The sequence below is a fragment of the Erithacus rubecula genome (assembly GCF_903797595.1).
Source record: "Erithacus rubecula genome assembly, chromosome: 3".
Classification (NCBI taxonomy): domain Eukaryota; kingdom Metazoa; phylum Chordata; class Aves; order Passeriformes; family Muscicapidae; genus Erithacus; species Erithacus rubecula.
Window position 1 is genome coordinate 17,392,618 of NC_136689.1, and position 15,672 is coordinate 17,408,289.

Sequence of the window (15,672 nt, forward strand, 5' to 3'; positions counted from 1 at the left end):
ATAACATGCACTTACAGATGCCTTGGACTTTAAAGAATGGTATTTTTCAACAGTTGTCAAATTCTGACAGTTGCTCCTTTTTGGTTTTTGGGCTTTATTACTCTCTTTAAAATTTTCATTATTTTAATAGTGGGCATTTTCTGTTCATTCTTTGGACAATTTTGCCCTCTTAAGTGAAATGAGGATAATGCAGAACTCCCCTGGTGGTCTAGCTGCTCACAATTATGCCATACTTGCAGTACAACATTAAATTAGCAGTAACAGCTGAGTCTGCTTGTACTGATAAAAGAATGGAAGCTGTTGCTTGTGAGTGAGCAGTTCAAAAAGAAATTTGAAGAAGAAAAATGAATCCTAATTGAACCAATGCCTGCCACATTTCATCTTTCTCAAGCAATTTCAGAGATTATTGCATGTTTTTAAATGAATCTAAAACTGGTTGCATTGTCAGCTCTGTCATATGTGTTGTTTCATAAATCACTGTTCATAAATGCAGAAAAATTATAGTAAATACAATTGAATAAATGATTTTCTATTAAAGTTCCTTTTGGGAAAAAGATTGTCATAGTTTACAGCTGTGTTGCATCTTAATTAAATTGTATGCAAAATACATAGGTGTGATAATTATATTGGAAGTTGTCACTAGACATTAGATTTGTGGTTTATATATTGTAACATATAGTAATTAACTGATTTCTGAAAGTATAACCTAAGGAAGAGGGGCTTTAGTAGAGGAGCATAGCAACATGATTAGTCAGTCTTGACTCTGTTTTTTTACTTCTGGTGTCACTGTGTAAAACTTTATTCAAGGTAGATAATTCCAAAGTCTGAGCTATTTTTTCCTGCTGTTTTAGAATTGCTAATTTCGGAATATTTTTGTATTTATCTTACTAGTGATTTTAGTCTGCATCATGTGCTGATCTCACACAAGAGACTTGTGAAGTCTTAGATTATCTGTGAAACAAATCTGAGCATTGCAGTCTACAGAGACTATAACTTTCAAAACATCACACTCCAGTTTTTCAAAACAAATCACTGGTTTGACTTTGTTTGTTTTGAGGGGTGGGGATGTTTTGTTTTGTTTTTGTTTAGAAGTCTCCTTTCCATATGTTAAAAGAATTTTTAAAATAATGGGAATTTTGTGTTGCATTTTATGTTACATGTTCTTTTTGCAGCAGGAAGACATTAATGCTAGGGATAATTCTGGGTGGATTTCCTTGAGCATTGAAAAGAGAGTTTCTCTTTTGGTACATGCTTGAGTACTTAACCCTTCTACAGCATCTTGCATATTTTTGTTTTTTCCTACAGAAAATGCTTGTTGCATTGCCTAAAGTCATTCCAGTGCTTCCCCTCAAACCCTGTTTTGGGGCTACAGCTCTATTTCCATTGCCTTTTACACACCTGTGATGTCAAGTGGAGCTGCAGACCCTTTGTATAGAAATCCCTGTCTAGGACAAGGCAATTGGTACAACAAAAGTTTGGACCTAGCTCACAGAACTGTTGGAGGCAAGAAGCTGCACAATTCCAAAGGAAGTTATACTTCTATCTTGTAGATCTAGTGACTCCAGAGTTTTGATTCAGTTCAAAATCACCTATTCCAAATTACTGCAAACTATATTGACTATTATGGCCCTTCTTTTTTTCCCAAGCTGCCCTCCATGTATGAGCCCAATACATAAAAAAATTAAGGTGTATATGGGCCATTTGCTGTTTTAAAATTCTAGGGTTTGGACCTTCATTCTTGGCAGATGTTTTACATAATTTCCAAAATTTAGAAATTGTAAGCCAGATTTTCCCATGATTAGCTGCGTGAATAATGTAACTTGTGGGTAGTTCCAGAGAAAAAACAAGGCTGCTATGCAACATTTCTCCTAAAACCTAAATCTTGTCTTTGCTAGATGAGAAATTGCTACCAGGTCACGAGGACAATTAATCTTTTTCCTCTTCAAGCACTTATTTGGAAACTTACCTGACCTTCAGCTATTTTAGCAAGCTGCTTCCAAAATGCTAGCATTGATGTTAGCTATGGCCATTATTTTTCATGTCATGATGGGTACAAAATCCCTTTGGGGGAAACAAAATTGCTAATATTCATTTCAGCTCATTAGGACAGGATGTTGAATTGAGATGTCCTAAGAAATACACAAAAACTATTTCCATGTTCATCTAGAAATAAAACTTCACCTGGTTCTTACATTCCAAGTTTTTTTTAAAACTTGAAACAGTATCAGTTCTTACACTATACTTTTATTTTGAATGAGGCTTTACATTCTGTCATCTTAGTTACTGGGAAATCTTTATTGATTTTCAGCCTTTTAAAGGCAGTGAAGTGAAATCTTCCTGCCATTAACGTTCTCTGTGACCGTGTGGAACTTTGGAATGGAAACTTTGAAGTCAATGCAAACCTGAATTGTGCTGATAACATGTGTTTTTAATAAATAAATATTTTATATTTGTAAAATCTATTGTGCCTTTCTTGTGTCTTTAAGTAGGAGGTTAAAAAGTGGAGGTGGTTCAGAAAGAAAATCTATTATTAATTTAGTGGAAGTAGTTAGATGCTCATCTCCTGTGCAGCTCTTAAAATATTTAGTTCTTTAATGACAGTAATATGTTCATTATAATGAATTACATTCTAGGAGAATCATTTTCCAACAAGGATTTTGCTTCACTGGAAATATTTGAGACATCATAAAAAATTAACCATATCAATTATTTCATTAAAGCAAAGTCTCAATTTTTTTCATTCAGATAGTGTTCTGAAGTGCTACGATGGGATTCTATTTGTGTTTATTTCAGCATGTAAGAAATGAACATAGTGGGATTTTTCCAACATGAATGAATGTATTATTAATTCAGCATAACTTCAAGAGCCCCTTCTAGTTGAATATTTAATGGGTTTTGATTCTTAAATTCACAAATCAACTTTAAGACAAATTTCAGTTAAAGTACAATAGAATCACTTCTACTGGTGGCTATCATTAGTAATATGTGGGACTGCAACAGTGTCCTAGGGACTATTCAGCTTTAAAGAAACAGGAAGAATAATATTGCCTAGTACCCCAAAAAAAAATCAAACTTTGTCTAGTAACCCCTAGAAAAAGGGAAGAGAACAGGCTGGCATCATGCAAATAGTGTAGTGAGGGCAACCACTGGCACAGAGCTCTTTAGCTTCAGTTGCTTAGATGGGACCCACTGCTTTTACTTTGTCATTTTTCTTCACTTGCTTCAGAATTGGCTTTTAACTTACATGTTTCTACACTTGCCAAGTCTTTACAACTGTGGGTATTAGGGTGAATAAAAAGTATCACAGATAAATATTGTCAGTTCATGGACTCGGGGAACCTGCATGCAGTGACAAGTGTGGCTTTTTGGGAGTGCTGACTCACTGCCAGAACGTCCTTGGGAGCACCCCTTGGGTCTTGTGATGACAGGCAAGAGCTGCAGCAGTGTCAGCTTTGCTAGCTCACTTTTATTAAAAATAGATCAGAGACAAGGTTAAAGTGAAGTATGGCACCTGCTCAACTGGCTTACCAGACCTAGCATCTTCTAAAAAAGACACTGCTTGCAATTTAAGTTTATTTTTACTACCCTAGGAGTGTCCTCAGTGGCGAGGCAGCTTCCCCTCGCAGCCGCTGGTGTGACTGGGGCTGTGCTCTGCAGGAAGCCTGGGGCAGAGCCTGGAGGCAGACAAGCATCTCAGCATCTTAACCACAAGCACATCCTCCCTCTGTGCTCACCCTGCAGCTTTAAACAGCATTAGTAGAGGAAGTTTTGTATTTATGGGTTTGTTTCACTTTAACCTCTGCCTAATTTAATCGATCGTTTGGATGTACTAGGTGGAAGAATAATCTGGGAGGTTTTTTTAAGCTATTTTAGGCTGAAAATGAAGGAAGCTTGGTTTCCTGCATTCTTTTCATTATTGCTTCATCTTAAATTATTTCATCCGAATCTCCTCTCCATTCTTAAGCATCCCACGCACTGAATTCCATCCTCCAGTGTTGGCAACATCCCTGGATCCACAGACCCACCCCTGCAGAATTAGGCCTGTCCATGGGATACTATGCTCAATTGAGTATGATAATCTCTACAGCTGTTAGCCTAGAATGCTTACCTGATGTTAGCCCTGTTCATTTTTGTCCTAAACCTCTTACTGAGTAGGCTAGAAAGAAAATCAATGCATACTGTGCAGTCATATTGTGGTAAACAATTCATTGTGAGCTTCAAAAAGTGTCCAGAATTGTTTTTGAGTAAAGCAGGAGAGCACTGGTGAATGGCTGTTCTTTGAAAGTGGAGTCTGGGACAGATGAATGATTGTGGAGTCTGGGACAGATGAATGATTGTAGCTACATCTCAGCTGCTTGGGTGTTTATTTCCCTTTGTTAAAAAATTGTTAATAGATGATTGCTATTAGAGGGTATTTTAATGAATCAGAATGTTCTAGATGCGGGACAATAATAATTCAAAGCAGCCAGACTAGGATCTTGGTTTTTTTCAAACTTTTTAAGTATCAGGATGCCATGTTAATAATGGATTTGTAACTATTACAATGTTGCTAATTTCTTAAGTGGTTTTGAGCAGTTACGGGAAGAAAATAATCACTTTAGTAAGCAAAAGTAGCATTGTGGGATCTCAAGTAATTCATGAATTCCAGGTCCAGAAAATTAATTCGACCAGCTGGGGAACTGAGCATTTTGGCAACCTCAGTGCACACAGCCCAACAGCAAAAAGAACTTAGGGCATTGTGAAGATCCATAAGGGCCTTTCAGAGTCAGCTATGGTGCTCACATTTTAATGCTGTGCTTTCCAAGATAGATATATTGGAGTGGAGGAAAGAAGCTCTCAGATTCTTGTCCTTGCTGTGTCATAGGAAGAAAATAAACTTTATGAAAAATACTATCTCCAGTAAGATTATAAGCACTGTCTGACTAGTTAGAATTATGGAGGACATTCCTGTAGGCTGATGTTAGCTGCCTTTTATTCCTAGCAGAAGGACTTTCAGATTAAGAGGAAATTATTTTGTTCAGGGTACTCACTAGTTCTTGGCCACTGATAGTTCATAGGAATTGTAGCACTGGTTGTTCTGTAACATTTTCTTTGTAAAGGAAACCTCTTCTTCCATACTATTGATGAAAGATGGGGCAGGGAGAAAGGTTATTCATTGCTCTTAATGGGCCATTTTTTTAAAACCTCTGATTACATGAGTTAGTATTATTTTTTAGTTTGCTTCAATGTCCTGAAGGAACTTGTTGATTTGCTGGGTTTTTTGAAATAAAGTTCCAATCACCACCAATTAAAAACAGATCCCATTTGAGGTGTTGCAAATCACTTAATGAGGGAGTTGAAGGTAATCAAGTTGTTCCAACATCAAAAATATTTAATTACATATTGAAGAGACAGTGGTCTTCTCTGACATTTGCTACTTTTAAGCAGAATTTCATAATTCATATTTGATGCTTTCCAATAATTATTTCATATTAGGCACTTGTAAACATTCACAATAGTTATGCAAAATGCAATCCAGTCTGACATCCTCTGTAAGACCTGCTGCAGGCCCTTTGTTATGAGGTATAGATTGGTTTTAACTTTACTTATTGCCAGTCACTTTGACAAATGACATCTTGGAAGAAGCTCGATGCAAATCAGTGTTCAATGCAAATCCGATATTGAGTGGAGGTTTTGTCCTAGCTACATTTGCTGCCCAGTTAACACAAACCTTGGAGGGATCAGCTAAGGAAGGAGCTCCATGGGTGCCCTGGAGGAGAGGCAGCTGGAGGCCAGCAGCTTCACCAGACTCCTCTTTGCAATCCTGCTCTTACAGGAATTTTGGTTTGTTTTAGGCCAAGGAGCTGCCGACGTTCAAAGACAATGATTTTATTAATGATGGCCAAAAGATTCATATTGATGAGAATAACAAAAAGATGTTCCTTGAGAAACTCAAAAAGGATGTTGAGGTAAGAACATGCCTGTTCATGTGATTAAAATCTGTGGCAAATTATGAATATCCCAGGAAATCATACCTGTAATTCATTAATAAAAGCTCTTGTTTATAAAACTGTAAACACTGTCTCTTTTAAATGAAACACAATTTAAACTTTCAGGAGTTGATCACTGCTTTGCTGATGTGATAAAGGGCTTGGTGCCATAGCTGGTTGCCATACATTGTTCCTGCCTTGATGATGTGATGTTAAAATGATGGTACTGCTTAGTACTTTAATGCTTTACAAGCCTAGTACTTCCAAATGCCCCCAGGAGACAGGTGAGTATTGTTAGTTGTATTTTACAGGTGGAGGTCCACCAGGGCTAAGGCCAAATACAGAGGAGGGGCATTTCCCCTGCTCACAGCTGTACATACCCTTTTTGTTTCATATTCCTAATCCAGTTTTAAATCATTCTTAGTATCACAACAGTAGAGTGCTTCAGTAATCTAAATACAGCAATTGGATTCTCATTATCTTAATGTAGTCTTTCATATAAATTTGTAATTTGGCTGAATGCAGTAAATACTTGAAAGAAAAGTGTTAATGTATGAATTTAATGAAATATTTTTACTGATTTTGTTCATCTAATAAAATAAATATCAGATTAACTTGTTCACACAACTTGCCTTTAGTTTGCATAATTTAAAATATTTTTCCTAAACACAGTATTTTACAGCCTTATACTCAAAGACTAAAATCTGTTTTCAAGTAAAAAGGCGGATTTGGAAGAGACTTGGTAGCAAAATGTGTCTGTGACTTAATAAGACTTTCAGCTATTTATATCAAACAAGCTCTTTGAATTGACTTTCCAAATTCTTCAAATCTGTATCTCATTAGCTGTACAAAACAAAATACTGTTTCTTTAGAATTTACTCAATAATCTGCTTCTGAGGAAATCTAATTTTCCATCATAGTAACAATGGGAAATTTATGGTGGTGAGGATGATGAAAACATAAATACTTTCTGAAATATCAATGTGTGTTTATTTTATATTTAAAATATTGTGCTCTACTGATGTCACAGCTCTAGAGATAAGTTTATTTGGGTTAAAAATTTGTGTTCTTTTAACATGTACTGCTGTTGCTGACTACTGCTTTTACAGTAAGTAGGTTACAGATAATATCTCGAGTGTGTGGAAGGAAAGTGGAAGATATTTTCTTATCCCAAAAAGTAGGCTGTGTATGATCTGTATCATTTACCAGACTGGGAATATAATGGCAGATTCTAGATTATGACTTGAGAGGCTGTCTTCATGGGTTTGAAGCTTATGCAGAGTTGTTTAATATCCATGTAAACTACTAGTGTGAAGTGATCTGGCTCCTGATTTTGACAATGGCCAGCTATTCTTTAACCCTGTTTTTCTTTTGTTGGTTCTTTTGCCCTTATTAAATAACTGATAGACACACTTTGCAACCAATGTATAAAAGCTCACATTTCACTATAATGAAAAGAAATGTGCAACACTTAGTATATTACTATCTAATCAGACAGTATATATAGTTAACATACCATAGTTAACATTGTGGAGTACTATTCTGAGCTATATAGCTTTAGATCTGTTCTTGTTTTTTGTAATGATTTGTTTCTGTATTTCTCTCTTAATCAAGTCATATGTCCCCTTCCTGTGTTCAAACACAAATTATTACTGTTGTTTTGATGTCCCCTTGTCTGTTTTCCCATCTCCTTATTCCATTGCAGGTGTCCTGAGAAAAACTACATATTTTTTCCATTTTAAATTAGATTTTTTTTCCTTGTGCTCCCTAAGTCTTTTTGTTGTTAGCAGCAGCACACTTTTTTCTAAGAGCCGTTCTCTTCCAATTTGTAGCTCATTTTTTTCCCAAGAGTCCATTCTCTTTTATGTTGTTTTGTATTAATATTGGTAGATTCCCCCCCCCCGCCACCCCCGTATTTACCAAGTAGTGAATAATATGCCTGGAGCTCTTTCATTGCCTTTGGCCAGTCTCATCTGTTTGTCTTGTATATTGTTGCTCTTCAAACTTAGATCCCTTCCAGTCTCGTGAAGTCTATTGTTTTATTATATTGAAATAAATGATACTGAAATCATTAAAAAACAGTTTCTTTTTCTTCTTAAAACCTTTTCTCAATCTCACAATATTTATTCTAGCACTTGAATTTACAATTATCTCCAGCTTGTCTCTTTTCTCAGAATCAAATTTTGACAAACTGGAGTTTCTCATTACCTAGTATTTTCATCACCATCTCTGTCTCTGTGCCAAAGTCTGGTTCAAATGCCTTCTTCCCTGGTCTGCTCTAACATCCTTTTCAAAGTTTATAAAAACTGAAAGTTTTTAAAAGTTTAAAAAGTTTAAAGTTTATAAAAACTGAAGCAATTTTTATTTTCAGCCACTTTATCTGTGTACCACACACATGGATGTCACAAGTTTGAAATCACAGTACTGCTTTTAAGCTGCAGCACAGCTCTGTCCTGCCTATGCCTCACCCCCTTGAGCACCCTCTTTCCTGCTTCTATGCCTTCTTTATTTCCATCCTCCTCTTTCTGCCTTATCCTGTCCTCCTCAACTAAAATAACTCTTTGTATATGGAGTGCATTCATCTTTCAATTTCCTAAAATCTCCCATCCTTATTCTTTATTCAAAATCTCCCTATTACTCACCTACATGTTTTCTTTTCATGATGTGAATCATGAGCCAGTCACTGTGAAGAGAATACAACATCACTTCATGTCTTCAGGGAAATGTCACAACTTTCCACTGCAAGAATATTAGAACAGTTTTTCATAATTCTTTAATAAGATTTAAAAGGGATTGAGAGGGTGGGTTCAGCACCAGATCATAGCATGCTCTGCACCTGATGGCACAGAGGCTGCTCTGGACACTGAGCAGTGACAGAGCAGTCCCCACCTCTCTGTGGTCTTGGGCACCACAACCTAAGGAAGATAAAAAGCTGTCCAAAGGAGGGCAGAGAGGATGGTGTCACAGCATTAGCCTGACAGAGTTCAAGAGGCATTTGGTCAATATTCTCAGGCACATGGTGTAACACTTGAGGATGTTTCTGTACAGCAGGACCAAGAGTTGGACTTGATGATCCTTGGGGGTCACTTCCAGCCCAGGATATTCTATGAATCTGTGATTTAAGTGGAACACGAGACACAAGTAACAGTTGTCAGCTTGCAAGCACCCTGATCTTCACTACTCACAGATTTTTTTCCCTGAGGTTTTGGAAGAAACTTTGTGTAACTTCTGTTTGTAGATGGAGCTTGTGTTTTTCAGTAATATTGATAGACTGCTTATTATCACTTTCTAGTTCCTTGCTCAGTTAAAACTCATGGACTACAGCTTGCTGGTTGGAATTCATGATGTTGAAAGAGCTGAACAGGAAGAAATAGAGTGTGAAGAGAATGATGGAGAAGAGGAAGGTGAAAGTGATGGGACCCACCCCATTGGAACCCCTCCAGACAGTCCAGGAAATACACTGAACAGCTCACTGCCTTTGGCTCCAGGGGAATTTGATCCAGCTATTGATGTTTATGGAATAAAATCCCATGAAAGTAAGCAGTAAGAAATATTTTTATGTTATGATGGTTTGATTCTTGCATCAGAATCCTGAAGTCCTCACAACCATGTAAAGGCAAATGTAAACTAAAAAACAGAAGTTCACTCTGTGGAAATGGAAATTTGCTATCTGGTGCAGCAGAAAGGAGAAAATTTCTGTAATGCTTAGCTATTCCTGTTTACCAGTTCTTCAGCAGTTAATTCATGGGGTTTTCATGCCTTCCAGAAAGTCTAGTATCTATAATTGGTCTTTTCTGGCAGATAACACTGTTAAACACAGTCTAAAAAGAATGAGAAAAGAAGCATTTCAAGTTATATTTCAGTTTTTTGGTTGCTTTTTGAAAATTTGTGCTCTCATACCCAATTTCTGTGTTGCAGCTGAGAAAGTCATTACGAGGAGTGTGTAAGAAGCCTGAAACTGAGTTTAATGTTAGTGTGTAAAATTAAGTATAACTAGGTACCTGTAGTTGTTCAGAACACAAAAATTGCATTTTCTTTTTGTTTATAAGCATTGACATGGGTAAATACATGGTTTTATTTGTGAAGAAAATACCATCTTAAGCTGCACCAGGGGAAGTTTAGGTTAGATCTCAGGAAAATATTCTTCACTGAAAGAGTGATTGGGCGCTGGAATCATCTGCCCAGGGACATGGTGGAGTCACCATCCATGGGCATGTTTAAAAAAAGACTGGATGTGGCACTCAGTGCCATGTTTTAGTTGGTGAGGAGGTGTTAGGTCATTGGTTGCACTTATGATCTCAAAGGTTTTCCAACCTGGTTCATTCTGTGATTCTGTTTGTTGACACAGAAGTATTACCTTTCATAAAAACTTCATCATTTCTCCACAAAGAAGAAATCCACATTACTTTAATTGAGCAAAAATTCCTATTTCTGTATGCTAGTTTTTTATTTTGCACTCATTTAGGGGTTTTGCATTATATATAAATGCAGTTAAACTCTCAGTTAAGGACAGCTTGAGCTTGTGGTTTTTTTGCACCTTGGTTATGACTGACATTTACCTGTCTTAGCTGCTGATGGAGTCTTAGCAAGTCTGCTGTGTTAGAAGGAGGACTCATTGTTAAGGTATTTCAGAAGTCCTTACTGCTCTTTTTGCAGATGCACCCAGGAAGGAAGTGTACTTCATGGCCATTATTGACATTCTTACTCATTATGATGCAAAAAAGAAAGCTGCCCATGCTGCAAAAACAGTAAAGCACGGGGTAAGTATCTGGGTTGGTTTCTTCCTTTTACTCTGTTTATATTCTTGCTTTTTTGTTTAGTGCCCTGATACAGGACAGTAAATCTAGGTAAAGGGGAAATAGATCTGATTTTTTTCAAGTTTAATGTGCAGTGAAAATGTACAGAGTAGCTGCTAAGCATTGCATACTGGGAGTGGAACTCCTTTTCCAGCTGTGCACAGCTTTCTCACCCACAAAGAGCTCTAGTGAGATGCTTTTTAAGACTTGGTCCTAAATTTGTCCTAAGGTGAGATGCACCTTATTCTTGCAAACAAAGCTGTTCACCACTCTGTGAAACCTGTCATGAATCTAATTTCAGATACAGGGCCCTAATAATGGTTTCATTATTTGGTACAACCTGCTGAAAGTTAGTTCTTCAGCATATATTGTGACTCACTCTAGAAGACTTCTTAAAAAAGAAACCCTACAATTTACAAAATCTGGCATAAAAATATAATTTATATATTAAATACTCAGAGATTGTTCTGTGAAGTCTTCTGTTTGACTGCCATTATTTAATTTTGACTGAAATTGATGCTTAGCAGCAGACACTAAAGAACCATGGTGAAACTACCCAGTCTTCCAGATTTATGATTTATATCTACCATTATCAGTCCTGTGATGATTTAACATTCAAATTTAATAAACTTCTTAAAAAGAGCATATTAATCCTTGAGGCTAAAATCCCTCTTGTGTCTGTCTATCTAAAGGATCAGGGCATTGTGGGAAATTTTAGGCAAAAGGGCTCTGGGCTTTTTATTTACGGGAGAGAATGATGTGACCAGCAAAGGCCTGTAGGAGATATTTTTTTGTCTTTCTAAAGCAATGCTCTCATTACTCTCTGCTTTCTGGGCAGCTGAAAGTTGATACAGACCATATGTAGCCATTATCTGGCAATTATTACTGAACTTTGAAAGTAGCAGACTTTAAAAACTCACACTTCTGGCTTAAATAGCAGATAGAAATGCATTGTGAGTAACAGATATGATTATTGAAGGTGATTGTGATTAGAACTTTTTGCAGAACTTTGCTTTCATAGATCCATATTGTTTATTTCTCTGTCTCCATCCTGAGCCACGTGACACTGAAGTTCATTGATGAATTGCATCATGCAATTTTCCTCTTTTGTAAGACAGGAAAAATATAAATAAAAATGTGAGTAACACTCTGAAAAACTCAAGTAAAAATATGAATGAAATCATGACTTCATTGAAATAACAATTGTATGGCTTATTCAGTGAGTCCAGATTTAAATGCTTAAACTCTTACCATGCATTTCAAACCAGGCTTTGTAGCATTCAGATGACAATGCATGTTACACAGCTGTTGACATGCCAGATGTAAGTATGGCAATTCAGTCTTCTCTGTGTGAAGTCACTGCTGCTCAAGAGACCAGAATCTGCTGGTGAATCACTGGGTAGCATGGCTAATGTGCTGTAAAAATTCGTACAGAAGACTGAAGTACAGTGAAAGTAAAGAGAAGCATGGAGAGTAAAAAAATGTTTCAGAAATGGAAGATAGCTGTTACAGGGGTCAGTACTGACTCTGTGTCCTCCTGTGAAGACTAAAAGGGCACCAGTAAGATTCTACTTGAGGGTCATCTGTGTTTCTAGTCTCTGGTTCTGATACTGCACATGAAATTTATTAACCTCCTCAATGACAAAAGTATCAAATAAAACACTGATTCCTCCTTCTTTCTTCTCTCCCAATTCTCCCTGTAGGCTGGTGCAGAAATTTCCACTGTTAATCCAGAACAGTATTCAAAGCGCTTCTTGGACTTTATTGCCAACATCTTGACGTAACCTCTCGTGTTACATAGGACAGACACAAGACCTGGGGACAGCAGCAGTGGCTACAAGTGTAGGGAAAAAATGGAACTTGGAGAAGCACTCATCTTACAGAAAGCAACCCCTTTGTTTACATCTGCTGGCAAAGATGACTGAAGTGGGGTGGAGTACTCGCTTTAACAGCTGCCTGATATTCCCAGCATAGTTCTAGCTATTTCTGACTCTTTTGTGTGTGCAAAAAAAAAATTTCAAATAATTTAAATAAATAGAACAGCTTACTCAGAGTGCACTGTGACAGTAATACTCTGATGCTACCAGCTGAAATTGAATAAATGAGCAAAGAGATGTGGGGTGGGGGTGGGGAAGAGTAAATGCATGTTAAACCTACAATATTGATAACAAATTGTAAACTGTGGATCAGTTTATTTTTTGAAAAAAGATACATGACAGTATTCTTCACGATGATGATGATGATGATAATAATGAAGACCTTACAGCGAATGTTACACCCTGCACACTGGCACTCCTTAAAAACACAGCTGCAACAGCCCTTGGTGCCAGAGGCTTTTCCCGTTTGGTTCCTAGCAGTTTTCTTTCTTTCTTTATTCTCCTGGGTTTTGTCTCCTTTTTTAGCACATTGTGTCAGGAAGTTCAGCCTCTCAGACATCTGAGAGCTGGCATCTCTTACCTTACAAAGAGCTAACATAATTCATGCTACGTGTACATTTTTGCTGTAGTAAACTTACATTAAGGGAAAACTTTGCTTATTTCTCTCTGTTACCTGAAGTTTTCATTTGTTTTATATTCTTGCAATATAGGAACTAATCATGTTACAAGTGTAAAGAAAGCTTATCTGAAGAAGTGCATAGTTTTGGGCAATAGTAGCTCCGTCTTCTACCCATCCTGAAAGATGTGCACACTGATAGAAATTCCATTCCCTTGTAATTTACTGGGAATTTGAAGTTTAAATGCTTATGTTGTACTGTTGAAATAGCGGTATTTTATTATAGATTATCCCTTGAAAAATGAACCCTGAATTTTACTGTTTACATTATTAGGAAAGCAGGGATATTTCTGAATTTCAGAGCCGTGTACAATATAAAGACTTTTGAGTTTACATGTAAAGTTATTTTGCAGTACAAATGAAGTAATGTTTGTCATCTTCCAAGAGGTAATGTGCAGTAGTGTACTCAAGTGAATGTCTCGCTCACCTCCATGATAGACTCTTTTACAATAAAATGAGAAAGGATATTTCGGGGGATTTTTCCCATGGTTGTCTTTCAGCATCAAAATGACCTGTCCTACCATTTAATGAGTTTTGATTGTATAGTACATTGCCTGAAACTGTGCTGATCATGTTTAACTTGTTTAAAATTTTTAAACAACATTGTATTCCTTCTCCTCTTGTATTTTTCCCTGAAAGACTCCATGCTTGAAAGAGACAAAATTTACATATGCTTCAAAGTTTATCTACTTATACACTGTGCTAAAGCTGTGCCTTTAAAATTTCTTTATTGAAATTGTTAGATTTTGTAGGCAACGTAAGAGAAGTCAAACCTCCCTCTCATGGTTTCTAACTGGGATCAGGAGTGCCAGCATGCCTTCTCCATAACTAATGTCAGTGCTGCTCAGCCTGCTACTGTGCATAACCTGTGTTGTGGTTCACTTCAGAGGAGCCCCTACAACAGCAACCCCTTAATTACACTCTCTTCAGTGGCCAAAGGCAATACTATCCCTGTTGCTGTCTACTAATTCTTCTTCCTTTCCCACAGGGTTTTTTGTTACATTTGACTTAGTGATGTCTGCAGCACTGTAATGTATGTGTATACTTTTGTATTGTATGTATTTAAATAAGTTGGTACTGTGGCTTGATTTTTTTTTTTTTTTTTGTCCTCTCCCTAAGCACCCTGGTTGTCTTTGTTCTCACCCAAGTTTCGTTTTCTGAAGCTTCTGAAGGTATGAGGCCACAGGGAGACCCTGGAGTGAAAATAAGGTACTTGGAGTACGTATTTAATTGCGGCCAACGAGTGTACATTTTTAGACCATTTTAGACATTTACAGCAAAGCATTCTTTTTGTCTGTGTAGCATTTTTGTCACTCACTCTTGTTGATAAACTGTTTATTTGGACAGGGCAAGGAAGACTCATTATTGTGTATGTTAGTGCTTAGATTACACTCCAAACATGAGCAAGGCTTTATAAAATAAAGCACTTTGATGACTCACTAGGTAAATCCTTTGTTTTTGTGTTTCACCTGTGGTTTTGATTGTTTATGGATGAATTTTGAATCTTAAATGCCTGTATCACAAAGGAAAAAAAGTAAGTCAAAATTTAAACTTGAAATTATCACCAAATTTTAACATGCTTCTTCCATGCTTACTTTAAGGGGCTTGAGATATTTAGTCTCTGGGGTTTGGGACTGAACCTGGCTCTTAGAGTGAATACTGAGGTTTGTAATTGGCAAATCTGTGGACTAAATCCTAGTATTAAAACCAAAACAGGAAGATCATCCACAATAGTTAATTGATAGAAAAGTTGGCAGAACTTTGCTAGCTGTGATCTTATGCTAAACCAATTATTTTAGAAGTGTTTGGGAATAAGTCCAAACTGTCATGGGAAAGGAGAGAGGGATTTCTGTTCTACAACTTCAAGACTTTAATTGTTGGGGCTTTCAGTGCATGATACAGCCTGTGCTGCATATTGTGGGCAAATGGCAGACAAGTGTGGTTTTGCCTTTATTCTAACTTAACTTTTAATTCTTTTAATACATTTGTCACTTTCTGGTTTTTTCAGTTTATTGCACAGATGTAGCAGAACAGTATTTCCAGCAGTATTACCTGTAAAATACATGACTGAATTAATGATAAAATAGATATACCCCAAAGAAAAGGCAGCTGAAGAGTTATTCTATTAAAGGTAGGTGAGATGACAGAGTGGAGAGATTCAGCTTCTTAATTACTCACTTAATGATGTCTCTAGAAATCAAAGGTTGCACTTCACACAGCTGCTCCAGCTGCTGAGAGTTTGGTGTGAGCATGGTGCTCAAGGAATGCTGCTCAAATTACATGGACCATTAGCCACGGTGGGCAGCAAGCAGCTGCAGGACCCTGTCTTCAGCAGAAGTGTGTATATGGAAATG

At 37.0% G+C, this 15,672-nt stretch overlaps 1 protein-coding gene across 2 annotated transcripts in view; it reads left to right on the forward strand.

The window, feature by feature from the left end:
- Nucleotides 1-14,757, forward strand: part of PIP4K2A (phosphatidylinositol-5-phosphate 4-kinase type 2 alpha) — a 106,375-nt gene extending 91,618 nt beyond the window's left edge. For both annotated transcript variants that reach the window (XM_079302419.1, XM_079302420.1), the window contains exons 7-10: nt 5,835-5,948; nt 9,262-9,505; nt 10,626-10,729; nt 12,469-14,757. In XM_079302419.1, the coding sequence (XP_079158545.1) occupies nt 5,835-5,948; nt 9,262-9,505; nt 10,626-10,729; nt 12,469-12,549 (543 nt within the window). In that variant the 3' untranslated portion in view covers nt 12,550-14,757. The remainder of the gene's footprint in view (nt 1-5,834; nt 5,949-9,261; nt 9,506-10,625; nt 10,730-12,468) is intronic.
- The last annotated feature ends 915 nt before the right edge of the window (nt 14,758-15,672 follow it).